Below are 20146 nucleotides of genomic sequence, written 5' to 3'. Positions count from 1 at the left end.
TTTGGCTCGTTTCCTTGGAGATGTCCTCCTTCCAACACTAGGATGTAGATTTCTATCCCCCTTATCGGTACAGACTTTCATCTGTCCCTTGTAGTACTTGGGTGTTGGACCGTGTTCGCGATTATGAATGTAGAGAAAAGCCAAGCAAAATGACACCTTTTATTGAATTTGTTAGGCCCTTACATCTCATGTGTCCTGTGACACTTTTGACCCTTGCAACGCCTTGTGCCTGAAACTGTCAGAATATCTGTCCATTTTCTTATCTCGTTTTCCCAGCAAATTATTGGGTTCAAGACAGGAACAACACCTGGACGAGGCCCTTTTCTTATAAAATATTTTACCACGCTTTTTTAATGATAATTTGAATCTAAAAATAGACATGTTGTTTTTGATATTTGTATAATTTTGCTATCTTAGAAAGGACCACTGTAATGATTCTAGAGTCTTGTGAGCAAGTCTTAAAAACAATATATTAACAAGTATACTCTTTTAGTAGACACTTGAAGCATTTGTAGGGAATGGAGAGAGAATTTTAGATAGCAGGCCAAATGCAACTGGGGCAAAATATTTTAGAACAGCAGGACTGTTGTGTATTACATACCTGCTTTATCACACTGGTTTGATTCAGTGAAGTGTAAAGTACTGATAAAATAAGTGTAACTTTTGGCTAAAAGTCAAGGTGGTTTATCATAAAATCTAAATGTAAAATGTGTAATTTCTATAATTCCTGTATGTCATTGTGCTCCATCTTAATGTTCTTACCATGATTTTCTTTTCTTTTTCTCTTGTCTTTTCATCCTCAACCCATCCACTGTCCCTCACCCTTGTTCTGGTCTGTAAATCTGCTGCCATATTATACTGGGCATCTTCAGGCCTCTGTAAGCCAAAGCTGGGTGTATGCAGTTGCGTTTCATTTTTTTATTTTATTACACTGCATTTACATTTCCTTTTTATCCTATTACTCAAAATGAACTGCAAATCACAAGATAGTTTTTCATATTTGAACATTTCAAACATAGACAAGTAAGGAGACTTTCTCAGGGTCAGACAATGAGACAAAATAAAAAGGCTTAAATCAGTAATTTTTTGTGCAAATCCTTTATCAAACAAACCACACTGCATGTGGTTTATTTAGATATTTGCCTTTTTAAGTATGATGCCACATTTGATGCCACATAAATTAGTAATAAACAATAAAAAGGAAAAAATTTAAATTTACATTGATTCTTATTATTTGTGTGGTACCTTTTGTTGTTCATTCTCATGTACTAACTTTTCCAACCTGATTTTTCTTAGAGGTTGAACATTTGTTAGCTATATATAATATACTTTGTTTTAAAAAAATCTGAAAGAAGGCAGATTTTTCACTTTTTATTTCTACATATATACACATTTGTATTTTACACAATAGTAATTACTTACTTCACTGTATTTTTTTCATTTAACCCATAGCACCAGTTATACCTTATTTAGCCATTGTGTTGATAATATAATGTGTATTGGCTAAAAACAAAAATTTGTTATTTTTTTGTAGCTCAGAAAAGTTGAAAGTGATAAGAAGAGCATGGACCAAGAGATTGTGGAGCTCACCAACAAGCTATTAGATGCTAAAAACACAATAAACAAGCTTGAGGAGCTTAATGTAAGAATTTTTTTTCAATATTAAAGTGGGCACAGTGGCAGTCAACTATTAGCCTGTTAGCCTAGTATAAAGATAGTGAAGATCCAATAAAACACAAACCCAGGCATCATTAACTCTTAATATTGAGTAATGTTTAGAGTGTTTCTTCGAAATTACCCTTAATAACAAGCTGTATTATTTTTTAAACAGGTAAAAATCTAATCGCAGTGATTTTCTTTCTTTATTACTGAAAATGTGAAACAGAATATGAAATACCAAGAAACTGCAAGCTCATTAAAAGTGTATACATTTCTATAAAAAGTTTATAAAGGTAGCAGCTGATACTATTACAATGTGGTTTATAATGTTTAATTACAAATAATGCATTCTGACTTTATGAATTCACTGGTAATTGCTAAGAAGGAGAAACACTTAACTTATGTCTTATTGTGTGCAATTGATTGCTGAAAACGTAACTCCTCATATTACATATTCATTGTAATTCACTGTGGTAAAGCATATGGGGGTATGCAGATTTTTTTTCTGTCTTTCATTGACTATAGCAATGTATTATATAAGGGATAAATCACTTCCAGAATAAATGTCAAATATATATTTTTCTTTTCAAAAGGTATAAAACACATCAGTGTCTTCATTTATTAAATACCTATTTAACATATTTCTGCTTGAGCTGATGTGATTATGTGCAGGGGCGATCTGCATCAGTTTTGTCTGCCAGGCATATATAGGCACACCCAGGCAAAGGTCTACCTAGCCCAAGATGTTGATTGTCATAGCAATTTGAGTTTCTTTCCAGGTCAGTGTGTACTCTTGAAGCAGTGGTCTTCTACAGGATACAGTTTCTGAATGTACAAGTAAAATTACAGAGGTTAGTGACTCTTCACATTCACATATGCACACAGGGTCTGGTCAACACAGCATTTTCAGTCTTGCTTTGCTGTATTTTAACAACAGCACCATCATATAATTCATATGATGTGAAGTAGTAGTTATTCATTTGTTTTCTAGAAAATTAAACAATGTATCAATAAAACCTCATATAAAGGTTTAATGTTAGGGAGGTGTATTTGCTAAATAGAAAAATAGGTAAACTTTTTTCCCACACTGAGTAATAATAAGAAAACTTAGAAACCCGGTGTGCTGGCATTTGAACCTTCTTTTTAAAATTGTTTACAGTGCAGTTTTCCCTTTCCCTGTATCATATTGAAAACCTAATAGACGTTCACACTTTCTCAGAGAAGCCAAATGTGTGTATTATTTCTGATACTTGGAAAAGCAAAAAAGGACAGACTTGCTGTTAAAACTTAAATATTTGGTATTTATAGTTTGCATCTTGTCAGTCTGCTTTATTGAATCACATTTCACATAGTCTTATTCATCACTCTATCAAGTGCTGTAAATTTAAAATAGTTTTTAATGTTGCACAATGAAAACACATGGGTGAGCAGCAATGTTCGAATGCTGTGTTGGTTTTATATTATTATTATAATGTGTTGGAATCAAAAAGATTTATTAAGGCATAAACGCTATTATGAAAGAAACTAAAAAAAAAGTATTTTACTGTTCCAAAAAATGCATAAAGCTTTGCTTCAGGTGAGTGCTTTGGTTCTTCCCACTTGAATTGATGGTGCTATGAGGTTGGTAGCATAGAACTACATCTAGAGCAAACAAGTTTCATTGTTTTCTGTTTAGATTAGATTGAAAGAAGCTTCCTTGTTTCTGAATCCAGTCACTTTTCAAATCCTTTAACTGTAAAAAAAAAAAAAAACCCCAAACAAGCTAGTTGTAGAGTCTTGCATACTTCAATATTTTTTGACTTTGGTGATACACAAGATAACATTAGTGTCATGATATGGAGTCTTCCACAGATAAAAATGCTCTGTGGCCTCCAAAAGCTGCTACTCTAGCAGGCCAAGATCTTCACTTTCTGCACAGCATAACGTCACCTTAAGCCAGCTAGACTTCAAACAGTATCTGCTGGCTTTAACTGGAGCAGGCCCAAAATGAGAAGGTGGCAAAATAACTATTAATATCATCAAAGTATAACAGAAGTCCCACAAGAGAAGGAGTGACCATAACCCCTTGTAGTTAAAAGCAAAAAATCCTTATAAATGAAAGCTTTATTAAAAATAGAAAAGTACAAAAAAATCTCAAAACAGCAAAAATAGACACTAAAAGGAAATCATATACAAATGATTCCAAACCAGTATCCAAAATTCAGACTAATTTTGACAAAGTGAGAAATTATCAAAAATCCAAAGACAGAAAATGCAACACTCCCAGGACTGCATAGCAAATGAATGATTCCCAACACTTGAGCCTTCTCAGCCAGTTTGAATGACCTGGAGGAGTGTTCAGGAGTGGCAATGTTTGTGTAAGCCTGCCTCCTGGAGCTCCACTCACAAAGAACAAGGAAGATAACTACATTTATGGATAGTTTACTGTCACAAAATTACTTACGAAAACAACAAAAACAATACACATACATGAAAAATAACTAAAACCAAAAGAACAGTACACACTTCAAACAAATACATAACACACATCATTCCCAGGAACATCTTAATGGTCCTGGACTAGCATTCTAAACCTTCTTCACAAAGGCACTAAACTCAAGAAATTACAGCCAAGTTCTTATTGTAGTCTGCATGTGATTGTGAGAGATCATGGTCAAATTATTTTCCCCTGCAGTGTTCTGGTGTTTCCAACAGGGCTGGCATTGGCCTCAACTCCCCAAGACCTTATAATAGGTGCGGTAGTTGTACTCACTAATCACAGGCAAAGAGAGAGATGCAACATGTTCCGTGTTGATTAGTGTGTGGAAGTAAGAATTTCACTATGTTCTTCACACTTGACAATAGCAATCCTGTAAGCCTACAGTTCAGGTATGCGTGAATAGGATTTAATTCTGCCCTTTAGTTACATAAGATTGTTTTTATTGACCTGCATACAAGTTAACAGTGTCATCTTGAAATCAATTGACAGCATAGAAAGTATAAATTTGCTTTGTAGATGTTTCTCACTGGTTATATTAAGTAAATAAGAAGTTACTTGATGTTTATATGTGGAAACATATAAAGTGTCAATCAGATGTTTTCTTTTTTAATGATTCTGCACTGTTTTGATGGGTTGATTTAAAAAAAAATAGCAAGAACTGATATATTTCAGCTGGTCTTAATTCATGGCAGAAGAGTTAATATATACGAGTACTAGTAAATTTAAACATGAACAATATAATCCTTGCTCAACAATCATTTTAAGCTCAACTTTAACATAGAGAGATTCAGAAATCCCAGATGGCAGGTTGCTATGACAATATGCTATTACAGGAAATGTATTTTTATGCTGATTCCATTAACTTTGTTTATATTGCACATTTATATGATATATCTTGGAAAATACCGGATTTTAATTTCTCAACATTTGTTTTAATCTCTTTTTTTCTGTTATAACCATCAGTTTATGGTGAAGTAATCAACCTTGCCCTTGGCTGCATTGAAATTGGAGTATTGTTCTATTTTCTGATGTTGTTGAGTGATGTGTATTGTGTGTTACTTTTCACATGCTAGCTGACTCAATAAATTTCCCTCAAAAATTGCATTTTTGAAATTTAATCACAGTTTCTTAAGATTTTATCCTGAGAGCTTTCCTTAATAAAATAAACATAAGTATGTATGTATGTATATATATATATATATATATATATATATATATATATATATATATATATATATATATATATATATATATATATATATATATATATATATATATATATATATATATATATATCTTATCTCTTAAGCTGAAAACTGTGGAGTGTGTAAAGATGCACTGTTGGTGCTGACAGTATTTTTTAAGGTTTCACTAGTGAATATATTTTTAACATTAAAAATAGAAAAGAAATTTAGTTTGTATAGCAGGAGAACATTGAAATCAAATTATTAAACAGTAAAAATTATATATATTTAAGTTAAAATGAAATTATAATAAATTACTCTTTGAAAAGCTGAGACATATTAAGTTTCTATCAACTTTCCTAAATACTTTGTGTATTTTCTATAATAGATTGTAATAGCTTTTTAATGTGATTTCCAAAATGTATTTTTAGGAACGCTATCGGCAGGATTGCAATTTGGCAGTGCAACTCTTGAAGTGTAATAAGTCACATTTCAGAAACCACAAGTTTGCTGATGTAAGTATAATTTTAGTCATCCAGAACACTAAAGTCAAGTCAGCATTTCTTTTTAATAATTTGTAAGCGTAAACCTTCAAAAGACCCATTAAAAACGAACTAGGCCCTGGTCCATTTTATCACTTGAGAAAAATTATATTTGGAATACATTTAAAGCAAGATATAGGTAACAGAGATACTGATAAAACTTTTTGTCAGTAAAGCATTTTCTAAAAAGAAATAAAAAAGAAACACAAATTAATGGCTGTGAAAATGACAGCTTAAATATTATAATATTAATTAAAGAAAAAAGTGCTTTGTAATTTTCCCAAACAGTTGCTTGCAATAATAAAATTATTGTGGAACAAGGAGGTACTTAAAGTTTGTGCCCATTATATGTAATAGCTGACTCTGAAGGCTGTACAGTCTTTTTGAATGGCATCATCTGCAAAACCTTGCTAATGTTCACAGTGATCAATAAAAGTTTCAAGTGTGAAAGAGAACCTACCAGCTGAAGTTTGTGTATGTCTGGAATCTATACTATATAACATATTTATTACACAGTATATTTCTGCATTTAAAAGATTGCCATTTATATCTGGTTTTCTAGTATTGCAATGTTTTCAGTCCAGTTGCTTGTCCTTCTGGATCACCGCTTCCTTTTTAGTTGTGTTGTCATTTTACCTTTAAATATAGGATTATTACAATCTGCTTTGATATGTAATGTTGTATATGAATAAAGCTAAACAGGAAGATTTGCAGATCAGTTTATTTCAGTTAAGTTCAAATTACTTTCATTCAAGTCTGTGATACAATGAAACTATTTAAACCTTAGCTGCCAAAGCTTTCCATTGGAATACAGTACATCCAGCAATGATAAAGCAGATGGACATTACCAAAAATGGCAGAGACAAAGAAACATGTTGGTGTATTTAATTATAGATAAATAAAAAATATAGTAATAGAATTAGAGGAATTTTCAATAAAATTAAATAACATTTGGTAGTACTTAAATGATAAAAAAAAAATATTCTAATGTTTTGAAGAGGTATGGCATAACATACAGTAATAGTTAATAATGCAAATTGGAGTATTTGTATCATTTAAGGTTGCACTTGCAATGATTTCTTTATTTTAGCATACAAATTTTGAATTAAAGTAGTGCCTAATTTGTTTCCATAATTCCCTATTTTAAAGATTTTTTTTTTTTTAACATTTGGCATTGAAATCGATAATTTTGAGTTTATCTAATCACCATCATGATACCATGGATGTAGTATGAAACTTTAGGTTATTTGTATTTGAACATCCTATTTGTATTTTTTGGCTGAGTAGCTTCAGTTTATAATTACAACAAACATCCTTTATCCATTGAAAAAGAATAGCCTTTTCATTTTCAATTGAAAAATGAAATTCCCATTACAGATGGGCACCATCCTTAACAGTCCGCTAAAGTTAGCCATACCTTTGTCCCCTCAAGGTGACAGAAGTGCTTGAAGGCTGATTTATATTTCAGGTGGATATGCATTTTGTATTCTTCATAAACAGAATACTGAAGTAATCAAAATGAAAACAAATAGCACACACTTCATGCTGTGATTGGCTCTTTTTTATGTTTCACACACAGGTCTAATTTTTTGTAGGAGAAAGCCAGGTGAAATTGCTGATCACCTTTGGCTGCGATGTTCATGCTTGTTTTTAAGTCGTTGGGCACTTTATTTTTCCACCTCTCCTGACATGAGATTCTCCATTGTCGAGATCAGTGCCTGGAGGAATACCCTGGTTATCCATCTCTCATTCCCAAGCTAAGGGTTTAGAGATATGGAGATATACTGTATATGATATATGTTACCATAATTGAATATTTCCAGTTTTACTGTAGAGAGTTTTGCGGTACTTAAAATATGTTTCTACTGTTTAAAAATGAATTGATTCAAGGTTTTTCCTTTGTATAATAAGTGGTGCGTTTTTGCTTATAGAGATCATTTCAACTTTAAATTCAGTCAAATAAAAAAGCAATAACAAGTTGTAGTGTAATGCAAAATCAAATTAAAATACTAAATATATTACAAAGCATTAAAAAGTGGACAAAACTGTGTGGAAATCACTTAAAATTGTTGAATTCTTATGTATAAGCCACACCCATTGTTAACACTAGAATTACCAGAGCCTACGAAAAAACTCGTAATTCCGTCCCACCTTAAATTGCTTCTTAAATCCCTTCACATCTCTCCGTCAGTGTCCTTTGTCTTCTAAATGTGCTGATAAAGAGAAGCTAGAAGCAGCCGACTATTCCATCCCCCCACCAATTTAGAACGTGCATGAACTTCTCCCAGCTCATGCCTTGATTGAGTATCTGGGAGTGAAGTGGAGTTTTAGAGTGGAAATAATAAATTGTTATTTGGAGCACACGCATTTCATGTCTGTTCCGTTTCTACAGTAATCTGTGTAAACACATTGTTAAAACAAAAATGTTTTTTATATTCTAGTAGTAGATGACAAAATGTAGACAAACTGTCTGCGTGCACTTTTCGTGGCATTACACGTGTATTTTTTGAGCATGCTCAAACACAGGAACATATGTTGGTGTAAAAGTATAACAAAACAACACCGTATTTATCGCAGATTTTAAATGTAAGCATATCTAAATATATATCACAGATTTTTCGCTGGTTCGCAGATTTCTGCGGACAATGGGTAATTTAATTAATGGTACATGCTTCCTCAGTTTGTTTGCCCAGTTGATTTCATACAAGGGACACTATTGGCGGATGGCTTAGAAGCTACCCAATCAGAGCATGTATTACATATTAACTAAAACCCTTCAATGATATAAGATATGTTTTGCTTTTCTCTCTCTCTGACATTCTCTGCGCCTGACAGAGGGAGTGTGAGCAGAGGGGCTGTTTGCACAGAGGCTGTTTGCCTAGAGGATACGGATGCTCCTCTACAAAATGCCACTTTATCGTGGTGCTTCGGCATACTTGAAAGCACGTATTGATTTTTTGATTGTTTGCTTTTATCTCGCTCTCTCTCTCTGACATTCTCTGCTCCTGATGGTGCTCCTTTGAAGAGAAGATATGTTTGCATTCTTTTTAATTGTGAGGAAGAACTGTCATCTCTGTCTTGTCATGGAGCACAGTTTAAACTTTTGACTAAAGGGTGTTATTTCATGTCTAGAGGGCTCTAATAATAACAGTGTAGGAGAGTTTATAAGGGCTTAAAATATATAAAAATAACCATACAAACATATGGTTTCTACTTCGCGGATTTTCACCTATCGCGGGAGGTTCTGGAATGCAACCCCTGCGATCGAGGAGGGATTACTGTAATCTATTGACCACAGGTGTTTCTTCTTCATTCAGCCGCTCCTGTTAGGGGTTGCCACAGCAGATCATCTTCTTCCGTATCATCCTGTCTTCTGCATCTTCCTCTGTTACACCCATCACCTGCATGTCCTCTCTCACCACCTCCATAAACCTTCTCTTAGGCCTTCCTCTTTTCCTCTTGCCTGGCAGCTCTATCTTTAACATCCTTTCCCAATATACCCAGCATCTCTCCTCTGCACATGTCCAAACCAATGTAATCTCGTTTCTCAACTGTCCAACTTCAGCTGACCCTCTAATATCCTCATTTCTAATCCTGTCCATCCTCGTCACACCCAATGCAAATCTTAACATCTTTAACTCTGCCACCTCTGGCTCTGTCTCCTGCTTTCTGGTCAGTGCCACCGTCTCCAACCCATGTAACATAGCTGGTCTCACTACCGTCATGTAGACCTTCCCTTTCAGTCTTGCTGGTACCCGTCTGTCACAAATCACTCCTGACACTCTTCTCCACCCATTCCACCCTGCCTGCACTCTCTTTTTCACCTTTTTCCACAATCCCCGTTACTCTGTACTGTTGATCCCAAGTATTTAAACTCATCCTCCTTCACCAACTCTCCTCCCTGCATCCTCACCATTCCTCTGACCTCCCTCTCATTTACACACATGTATTATGTCTTGTTCTTACTGACCTTCATTCCTCTCCTCTCTAGAGCATATCTCCAACTCTTCAGGGTCTCCTCGACCTGCTCTTGCTACAGATCATAATGTCATCAGCAAACATAATAGTCCACGGGGACTCCTGTCTAATCTTGTCTGTCAACCTGTCTATCACCATTGCAAATAAGAAAGGGCTCAGAGCTGATCCCTGATGTAATCCCACCTCCACATTGAATGCATCCGTCACTCTTACTGCAGTTCTCACCACTGTCACACTTCCCTCGTACATAACTTGTACAACTTTTACATACTTCTCTGGCACTCCCGACTTCCTCATACAATACCACATCTCCTCTCGAGGCACCCTGTCATATACTTTCTCCAGGTCCACAAAGACACAATGCAACTCCTTCTGGGTTTCTCTATACTTCTCCATCAACACCCTCGGAGCAAATATTGCATCTGTGGTGCTGTTTCCTGGCATGAAACCATACGGATGCTCACTAATCATCACCTCCCTTCTTAACCTAGCTTCCACTACTCTTTCCCATAACTTCATGCTATGGCTCATCAATTTTATCCCCCTGTAGTTACTACAGTTCTGCACATCCCCCTTATTCTTAAAAATTGGTACCAGTTCGCTGCTTCTCCACTCCTCAGGCATCCTCTCATTTTCCAAGGTTCCAATAAAAAATCTGGTTAAAAACTCTACTGCCATCTCTCCTACACACCTCCATGCTTCTACAGGTATGTCATCTGGACCGATGGCTTTTTATAGCTGTCCTTATTTCCTCCTTGCTAATCTGTTGCACTTCCTGATTTACTATCTCCACATCATCCAACCTTCTCTCTCTGTCTCATTCTCCTCATTCATCAGCCTCTTAAAGTACTTTTTCCATTTGCTCAACTCACTCTCCTCGCTTGTGAGTATGTTTCCATCTTTATCCTTTATCACCCTAACCTGCTACACATCTTTCCCAGCTCGGTCCCTCTGTCTAGCCAATCGGTAGAGGTCCTTTTCTCCCTCTTTAGTGTCCGCCCTCTCATACAATTCATCATACACCGTTTCTTTTGCCTTCGCCACCTCTCTCTTTACCTTGCGCCTTATCTCCTTGTACTCTTGTCTACTTTCTGCAGCTCTCTGACTATCCCACTTGTTCTTCACCATCCTCTTCCTCTGTATACTCTCCTGTAATTCCCCATTCGATTACCAGGTTTTCTTCCTTCCTCTGTCCAGCCAAGCACCCTTCTTGCTGTCACTTTTACTACTTCTGCTGTACTTGCCCAGCTGTCTGGCAACTCTTCACTGCCTCCCAGTGCCTATCTTACCTCCTCCCTGAACTCAACCTTGCAGTCTTCCTTTTTCAACTTCCACCATTTGATCCTTTCTCTGCCCTCCTTCTCCTCCTCCTCCTCCTCTTCTTTTTGATCTCCAACGTCATCCTACAGACCACCATCCCATGCTGCCTATCTTCACTTTTCCCTGCCACCACGTTGCAGTCTTTAATCTCCTTTAGATTGACTCTTCTGCATAGGATATAATCTACCTGTGTGCATCTTCCTCCACTATTGTACGTCATCCTATGTTCCTCCCTCTTCTTAAAATACGTATTCACCACAGCCTTACCCATCCTTTTTGCAAAAGTCACTATCCACTGACCACCTTCATTCCTCTCCTTGACACCATACTTACCCATCACTTCCTCATCTCATCTGTTCCCTTCGCCAACATGGCCAATGAAATCCACTCCAATCACCACTATCTGTCCCTTTGGGTACACTGTCTATCACCTCATCCAACTCACTCCAGAAATCTTTTTTCTCATCCATCAAACACCCAATTTGACGTGCATATGGACTAACAACATTCGTCATCACACCTTCAATTTCCAGCTTCATAGTCATTACTCTGTCTGACACTCTTTTCATCTCCAAAACACTTCTGACATACTGCTCCTTTAGAATAATCTCTACCCCATTTCTCCTCCCATCCACACCATGATAGAATATTTTTGAACCCACCTCTGATCCACTTGGCCTTACTCCCCTTCCATTTAGTCTCTTGTACGCACAATATATCAACCCTTCTCTCCATCATATCGGCTAACACTCTTCCTTTACCAGTCATATTTCCAACATTCAAAGTTCCTATCCTCCATTCCACTCTCTTTACCTTCCTCCTGTCCTTCTGCCTCCAGACACGTCTTCCCCCCCGTCTTCTTTTTCAGCCAACAGTAGCCCAATTTCTGCCAGCACCCTGTTGGCTAACAGTACTGGTGGTGGCCGTTGTTAACCCGGGCCTCGACCAGTCCGTTATGGAAATTTGTATCGTTGTCTGCATATTGATCTAATGAAATTATGTACATAGTCTTATTGTTCAGAGACCCTAAAATACTAAAATAAAATTTCTTTAAAATACATACTTAAGTAATAAAATATGTATAAAACTATTTATCCATAGTACATATGACATAAAAGAAAATGAAATGCTTCTCATAATTACAAGCTGTCATATTGTTTAGTTTTTTCCTGTAATGTCCCTATCTGAAACAAGGCTTAATTAAAAAAGTAGTTTTCACCATTTCTCTAACAACAAAAAGTATATATATACAATTAATTAATATTGGCAATTAAATGATGATTAAGTCCTCACTCATTCATTGTTCCACCTCCAGGTCTTGTTGTCCTCAGGTGGTTTCTTCCTCGTCTCGTCTTAAATCTATCATTAATCACAATTATTTTACCATTTCTTTATTTATCTGAGATCATTAGCATAACCTTCTAGGGCCATAAATGAATAAGTAATCTTCAGTCTTTTGCTGTCTCTTAAACTGTGAGTTCCATGCCTGTCTGCTGGCACAATAACATTCCATTAGTAGTATAAGACATCTATCTTCATGGGAGGGGGAAAAAAACTGAATAGAAAGGTAGGGGAATGGAGTCAGTCATATTTTGTTCTGTTGAACAAAATGTAAGCTGTTACTGAAATACTTGTTCGAAAGTCTGTATGCATCACACTAAAAAATAGATAAAATATTCAAAGTGAAAATAACATTCTACAGTTCTTACTGAGGTATTAGTACTACTGTATAAAATTTGTCTGCACTGTAATTCATGGAATAATAAGTGGATTTAGACACTGAAATATGGCTTTAACTTATCAAACTAATTAGTAGTGTCAAGTATAAGCTTAACATTTAAAAGAATAAGGTGGGGGGCAAGTTGGTAAATTAGCAAATGTCTATGAATTATTAGTGTGTTATCTCTAGTAATGTTTCATCTTAGTCTTTCTCAGCTGTAGTTATGGCAGTCTTGTTATCGATCAGGTAAGACTGATAGTCATACCCTCAGCTGAATGAAGGCTAGCATTTGTAGAAGTTCTGGATTGATTTTGGCCCCTGAAAGAAAGTGGCAGGTGTCTTAATTACTGTTTTACCAAGGTCATTATTAATTTGTGCATCAGGTCTATGAAACCTCTTTTTCAGTCAACTTCTTTTCCACAAATCAATGTTACCAACTCTAGCTTGTCTCACTAAATCTAATGCCAGGTAAAGAATTAAAATTTCCAACTGGTCATTATTTTACAGTTGCATTGTGGTATATTTTTAAAATGTTTTAAAGTAATCGCTCATCATTATTAGGTAAATTGCAAAAACAATAATCAGAAAGAGCATAGTACTTTTTTGTGTGCATCATGATGTAGTCAAAGAAAGCAAAAGCTTTTTGTGTAAGGTGTTAGGTGCATCACTGATTGCTTGCTTATTTCTAGTAATTAAATAGTTGGTGGAAAACACCTAGTTCTTGCTTTACCCAGACATGTAATGCTTCTTTTATCCTTTGAGTTTTCCTTTATTTTCCCTTTGCTCAGGCTATAATTGTGTTTTACTTTTGGATAGCTAGCCTCCTTACCATATATTTTCGTAGATGAATCTGCAAGAATTGTACAGTCTTGTTGGTCTCCTCTCCTCCAATCCACTGCAATAGACAAAGTATATTTCACAGGCCTCTCACTATGCACATTTGCTTACTACTTTGTCATGTAAATATAACTGATATTTTAATAGAGTTAGTGAAGAGCTGTGCCAATATGCATTTGCAAAGATAAAAAAGGGTTAAAGTTATTTCCATGCTGAAAAGAAAGTAAGAAATGTTTTGTTTTGTACTGTGGAAATAACTCTTAACGTTTTATACTGGGGCCAAGAAATCCAAAAGAGTAACACTATATACATAGTGCTCCTGCAAATCCTGTCTCTTCTATTTGCTATCTGTACATTAACAAAATAGCCTACAGTGGACTCAGAAAATATTGAGACCACTTCACATTCTGTACACTTTATTACATTTTAGATTTCATTTTAAATTAGTTCATTTTCCATTTAAATTAGTTCATTTTCCATTTTTGCCCATGAGTCTACACTCAATAACCCTTGATGACAAAGTGAAATGTTTTCAGAAAGGTATGCAAATCCACTGTAGTTCACTACATGCTTAGATGTCTTTTGTGACTTCTAAGAATACAACTAAAATGGATCTCCCTGCCCCACCAAGCACTATAGATGTTATAGTATTTCCAATAATCTATAAACAAAAAAAGCTAATTTTCTCTGTTATTTCCTTTTCACATATGCTTTGCTTTTCTAAATATTTATTGTCCCAGATTAAATAACAATACAGGTTTTGAAGCTGCAATGGAAATACCTTTTAGTGCGCGTTATGCAAATAACCTCTTGCCCAACTACGCCTGTCATTTAAATGATACAATACAAGTACATCCCTACTTGCTGTCACTTGTCTTGTATCCCTCAAAAATGTTCACACAGTATTATTTGCAGTGTAATGCTTAATGGCTGAGGTTCAGTGCTCCAGATATAATTATTTGACATGACACCTGTTGGCAGCCCACTGTTGCTCTCAGTAGATTCTAAACCAATCTGTAACACTTTAGGTACTGTAAAAGTGCATCTATTATTTATTTACTTTTATGTAACAAGACCTTAACAAACCCTTCTTTGGGTCTTCATAACACTTATAACACTTCACTTTGGAGTGGTCTGAGGTGACCTCATTGAGACACATTTCTCTTGATATTACATATTTAGTATAAGACCTGTGAATCCTTCTTATTAACAAGTAATTTTACCATAATGTTAATATGCCACACTGCACAGAGATGATTAACCTGTCTATAGATGTTTTAAAAGTGTTATGAAGACCAGAAGAATCCTTTGTTAATATCTTGTTGCATAAGAGTAAATGAGTAATAGATCCATTTTTGCAGTACCTAAATTAAAGTGTTACCCACCAATCTCTCTTTTTTTTTTTAAATGTGGCTGTTCCTTAAACTTGCTGTTTTTTATGTGCTTCGTCTGTCTTTTATAGACTTTAGCTACCAGGCATTATAAGGAATCAGTGTTTTTTAACTTTTCAAGTGACCTATTACCTTCCTGTTAGTTTTTACTTCAGTTTTATTTACATGTTGCTTGCACGCACATCATTTTAATATTTGTCAGTTGTTGCTTGCTTCTTTAAAGAAAGAATAAACAGGTACTGTGTTTCTTGTGAAATTTACCTCTTAGGGTAAATTAAAATCTGTGTTTTCCCCTATACTGTAGGTTAACATTTTTACATATTTTTGTTATTTTATTGCATATGCTTACACTATGACATTATGCTTTCTTTTATAGCTTCCCTATGAGTTGCAAGATATGGTCAACAAACACATGAAAATTAGTCCCCCAGATTCTGGTGCAACCAAACCCGATCCAACTCAGAGCTTGGCCCCTGCTGATGTTGTTCCTACATCTGTGATTGCTCGAGTACTTGAAAAGCCAGAGCCTATGATCCTGAATTCTGCACAGTCAAGCAGTAGCTCTGGACGTCCGGTAGCTGAAGATGTGTTTGTTCATGTGGATATGACAGGTCCTCAGGGCGATGAAGCTAAACCGAGTAAGGAAAATGGTGGACGATTGCAAGAAAAAGGAATTGGTCAACAGCAGCAAAATGGGATGTGCATTCGACAGAATAGTTTGGAGGGCCTGGTGGTTGAAGAAGAAAGTAATGGAGCATCAGGTCCATCTTTTGAGAAGTTAAACCCTTACCCTACTCCTCCTCCACCTCACCCTCTTTATCCTGGTCGAAAGGTAATTGAATTTTCTACTGATGACAAAGTGAAGATTCCAAAGAATAGCCCTCTCCCAAATTGTACTTATGCTACCCGTCAAGCTATCTCACTTAGTCTAGTGCAAGGTGGAGGAGAGGATGATGGTGAAAGGCAAAGAATGGTACCTAACAGCCCTCCAATATCAGAACGAGGCTGGCGATCTGGAGCTTCATCTTCTTCGGGTGGTGGCAGTGATATTAGTGGTGGCAGACGTCCTCATCCACAAGATATCACTGACCTGTGCTCAACTCATTCTAGCCCTTTTAGCAGCCCTCCACAAGCCCCAAGCACCTTTGCTAGCTCTGCCAGCTCTGAGGAGGATATCTTGGCTAATTGGCAGCGTATGTTTGTAGAAAAGATTGCACCTGCCTCTGAGAGTATCTTAGTCAATCGCACTTCATTCAGCAGTGAGACAGCCCAGGAGCTGCAGAGGAGCCTCCTGATTAAAAGAGTGTCCAGGAATGAAAAAAGAAGAGGGGATGAAAGAGGTGCCTATTCAGATGGAGAAGAGTCTTCTCTCCATAGCTGGAGTATTAGTCGTGAATCCAGCCAAGACACAGACAACAGTGGCACACAGGCACGTGCCAGGAAGGATCAGTATAGTACAGACTTCTCTCACGAGGAGGGGCAGAGGCTTCTGTTGGCTGTAGATCCTTTGGAGGATGAAGATGGAAGTAGTGAGGCCACTGAAACAACCACTGCTACAGTGATTAAAACCAGCCCCATAATAGTTAAAGACGATAGCGATGTACAGTTGGCAGAGAGCTCCACAGAAGAGCAGGATGTCCTGACACAAGAGTTCACTTTGACTATGCCCAGGTCCTTGAGGACCCCAGATGAATATGAAGAGAAACCTAGCATGCCCTCTAGACCACTGAAAAGCCCTAAACGAATGGGGGTACATCATCTTCATCGCAAGGATAGTCTAACTCGAGCTCTAGAACATGGTACTTTGTTAGACTAGACTGAGAATGTTCTCTAATTAATCCTGGCCTCTAAAACAGCTGGAGTGTTTTGGATATCTGTTTTTTTTTTTTGTAACTGAAGGGGAACATGTAATTATTTCCTTCACAGATTTCTATAGATGAGGCTTTCAAGCAGAGTCACTTTAAGCCTGATAGCTTTCAGTATTTTATACACCAAAATTGCTCAGAATAGCTTCTTCAGAAAGGTGGGTGTATTGAATCAATGTTCAGCTGTCCATTGATCTCTTCAACAGTTTTTCATAATGTTAGCCTTCAGTCTAAACATGGGTGTTGCATGTTTCCAGATGTAATAACTTAAAAGTAGAACTTTTAAGACTACAAATGACAGGCACTTGGAATGTGCCTCATTAAGGACTGCTGCCCTGAGTGTCATTATACATGTGTTCCTTGGTATGGAGTGATAACTGTGTTTTACCCATAGGATCAGCATTACACCTTTTAAGTTTTGATGGCTTTTAAAGGGTTGAATCAATGTTGGATGTACTGTACAGTAGCATTCAATTTTCATAACTACAAAGTATGTTGCTGGTCAACATGAGGTACCTATAGGCTTTTTCAGATGGTAGACATCACAGGCTGGCTACCTGGCGAGTTTAACTTCTAACAGACCTAACAGACTTAAAAGGGTGTGGAATGATTTATGATCAGAGCTTTTCTTTCACTTGCAGTGCCTACATTTCAGAAAGTATTAAACTATGATTTTCATTGAAGGATGCATACATTTTAGCTATGTGTAAGATTTGGAAAAAGGTTATTGAATATGTGCCTATTAAAGAATAACGATGCAATTGAGGTGCTGTTAATACCTTAGAGTGCTGGTATTAATTAATGCACTTTCCTTCAGTCAGTTTAAGGTGTTTGTGTGTTGTGTTTTTGTTTTGGGTGTTAACTGTCTTTTTCTGTATATTATTCTTATCCTCCTTTCTTAAGGTACTGCAGGTATAAATAATATATAGATTTAAAAATGCACCTTTCATGTACCGAGCAGTTTTGCCAGTTGAGATGAATAGAATCAGAAACACAAATTTCATACTGTAGAAACCCAGTAGAGAGTGAGAAGGTGTCACAGTGTGAGCATATTGTTCAGCATCGACATAAAATGTATTGCTTGCGCATCGTTCCCAGTTGAGGTGATTTAGACAAACAGTGCTGTCAGTTATCAAGCTTGGTCTACACTCAGGTGGAAGTTTTTATGCTGAATGTTTATTTGCCTGCATTTTGTCAGACTGAAGTCAGTGCTGAGACAGTACTGAACTTAAAAGTGGTGTTTTGGAGTTTTTGATCCATCTTTTTTCAAAAAATCTGTTTCAGTAGTTTATTTGAATTGTTTAATCCTGCTTAATGACTACTCAAGACTCAATGTCTTTTAAGTATGTTTGTGATTGGAACAAATGCATTCTTGTAACACGTCTGAAGTAGCACTGTCTAATAGCAGAGCTAAAGTGCATGCTTTTAGGGTCGCCATCTGTTCAGGACTGAACTTCTTTAATAGTTTCAAATAATCACATTTGGCATGAAATGTTTTAATGTCAATGGTGACATGCTGTCAGGCACGTACGATAGTATACTCTAGCAAAATCTGTTAACTTGTTAATCAAGTGAAAACATTTCTTATGTTGGGTGCTTTAATCTGACCTTCAGGATTAACCTGCAGCTAACAAAACATATGCAGTAATCCATGTGATATTATGACATGATACATTAATAATGCAGTTCTTATTATGTATGTACACTGTAGTTTATGGTTGAGTGTGTGTTGAGTATAACCATTCTTGTAGCTACTAGCAGAAATACTTCAGTTTCTACGGTTTTTCTTGTGTCTATTAGCTATATAATGAGAGCAAAGCCATGATGTAAAAAAAAAAAAAAATTCTTCATTAAGCAGGTAAATGTGCATATGGTAGAGGGCCCAATTATGTGGGCAGCTTGTTTTTCTTTTTCCCTTTTTTTTTCTCTATATAATGGATGCCTTGCTGACGGGACTTAATTTGACCTTGAGGTTGTCTTTGCAGGGTGTCAGTTGAATTTACCTACAAGCTGTGATGTGGTTCAGTGGAAGGGTCAAATGATTCACATAATTTGTGATTGAACCATTTGGCATTTTTTCCCCATTCGGAATGAAAACCACCTTTTGACCTTGGTTATGCTTAATGTAAATTATCCCTGAATCCTAACTTAAACTAGTTTGTCATGCTTAGTTGGGTGTCTCATTTTATTTATACTGTCTCTTACAGGAATTTCTCTTTTTTTATAAACAGTAATTTGTATTGAAAAAGTATTACTGCTGGGAAGAGAGATAAAACTGTGTCCATTGTATTTTTTATCTAAAGCAAATACAAATTAAACCTGAACAAAAGTAATTAATCTCCCATTTATATTATTATTAACAAGGCACTTTATTTAACATGATATTGGTTGCTACTGGGAAGATGTTTTGTTTAGCCCACAGATGCTGCATTGATGGGTGATCATGATACAGCCATTACAGCTTGTATTGTCTGTTCAGCTCAGTGTTTACACAGGTATACGTTAAATTTAAAGAAAATCTTAAAACCGTTTTCAGGTTTGCTATTTTCACTTAATAGCAAAAAAGCTTGAGTATATTATGTTTTTTCTTTATGTAGGTATAAAGCCTCAAAATTATTATTGATTAATATGTTCCTGTTGCCATTTTGTCTCTAATTTCCCAGAGTTCCCAAATTACAGTGTTGATTAGTCCTATTTTTTTTTTTTTGTATTCAAGAAAAATCTATTTACTTTTTACAATTGTTTCCCAATAGTGAATGTATTATGAAGGGTTTTAATAGCATGATGTCATTCAAGACTATTTTGTCACAAAATACCTTACAAAAACACCAGTTTATGTACTTATTAAATTACATAATATGCGTGTATGTATACACTCGCTGACACACAGGAGATGTATGCGTATAATATGTCTTCATCAGCATCTGTCTCTTGTGTGGCATATCTTGTTAAGTAGTGCACAGCCTGAATTTCTACATTAGCAAGTTTTAATACTAGTATTGTGTTCTATACATCATCACCTTTCATGAGGTTTACAAAGGAAGCAATCTGTAAAATTATTCTTTTTTTAAATTTAACAACTGAGGTTAAGAATTAAACCTTAAAGTATATACTTTCTGAAGGTTTAATTCTGTAACATTTGTTTTAAGCTTCAATGTGGTGATATTCCCA

At 35.9% G+C, this 20146-nt stretch overlaps 1 protein-coding gene across 1 annotated transcript in view; it reads left to right on the top strand.

Annotated features, from left to right (window-relative positions):
* tjap1 (tight junction associated protein 1 (peripheral)) overlaps window positions 1-16993 on the top strand; it is a 79686-nt gene extending 62693 nt beyond the window's left edge. Inside the window, exons 8-10 of the mRNA XM_039737930.1 lie at window positions 1535-1642; window positions 5754-5837; window positions 15487-16993. Coding sequence (XP_039593864.1) covers window positions 1535-1642; window positions 5754-5837; window positions 15487-16926 — 1632 coding nt within the window. The 3' untranslated portion in view covers window positions 16927-16993. The remainder of the gene's footprint in view (window positions 1-1534; window positions 1643-5753; window positions 5838-15486) is intronic.
* Window positions 16994-20146: the final 3153 nt, after the last annotated feature.

This window comes from Polypterus senegalus, chromosome 16 (genome assembly GCF_016835505.1).
Source record: "Polypterus senegalus isolate Bchr_013 chromosome 16, ASM1683550v1, whole genome shotgun sequence".
In the NCBI taxonomy this organism is placed as follows: domain Eukaryota; kingdom Metazoa; phylum Chordata; class Cladistia; order Polypteriformes; family Polypteridae; genus Polypterus; species Polypterus senegalus.
This window is presented reverse-complemented; position numbering and strand designations above follow the sequence as displayed.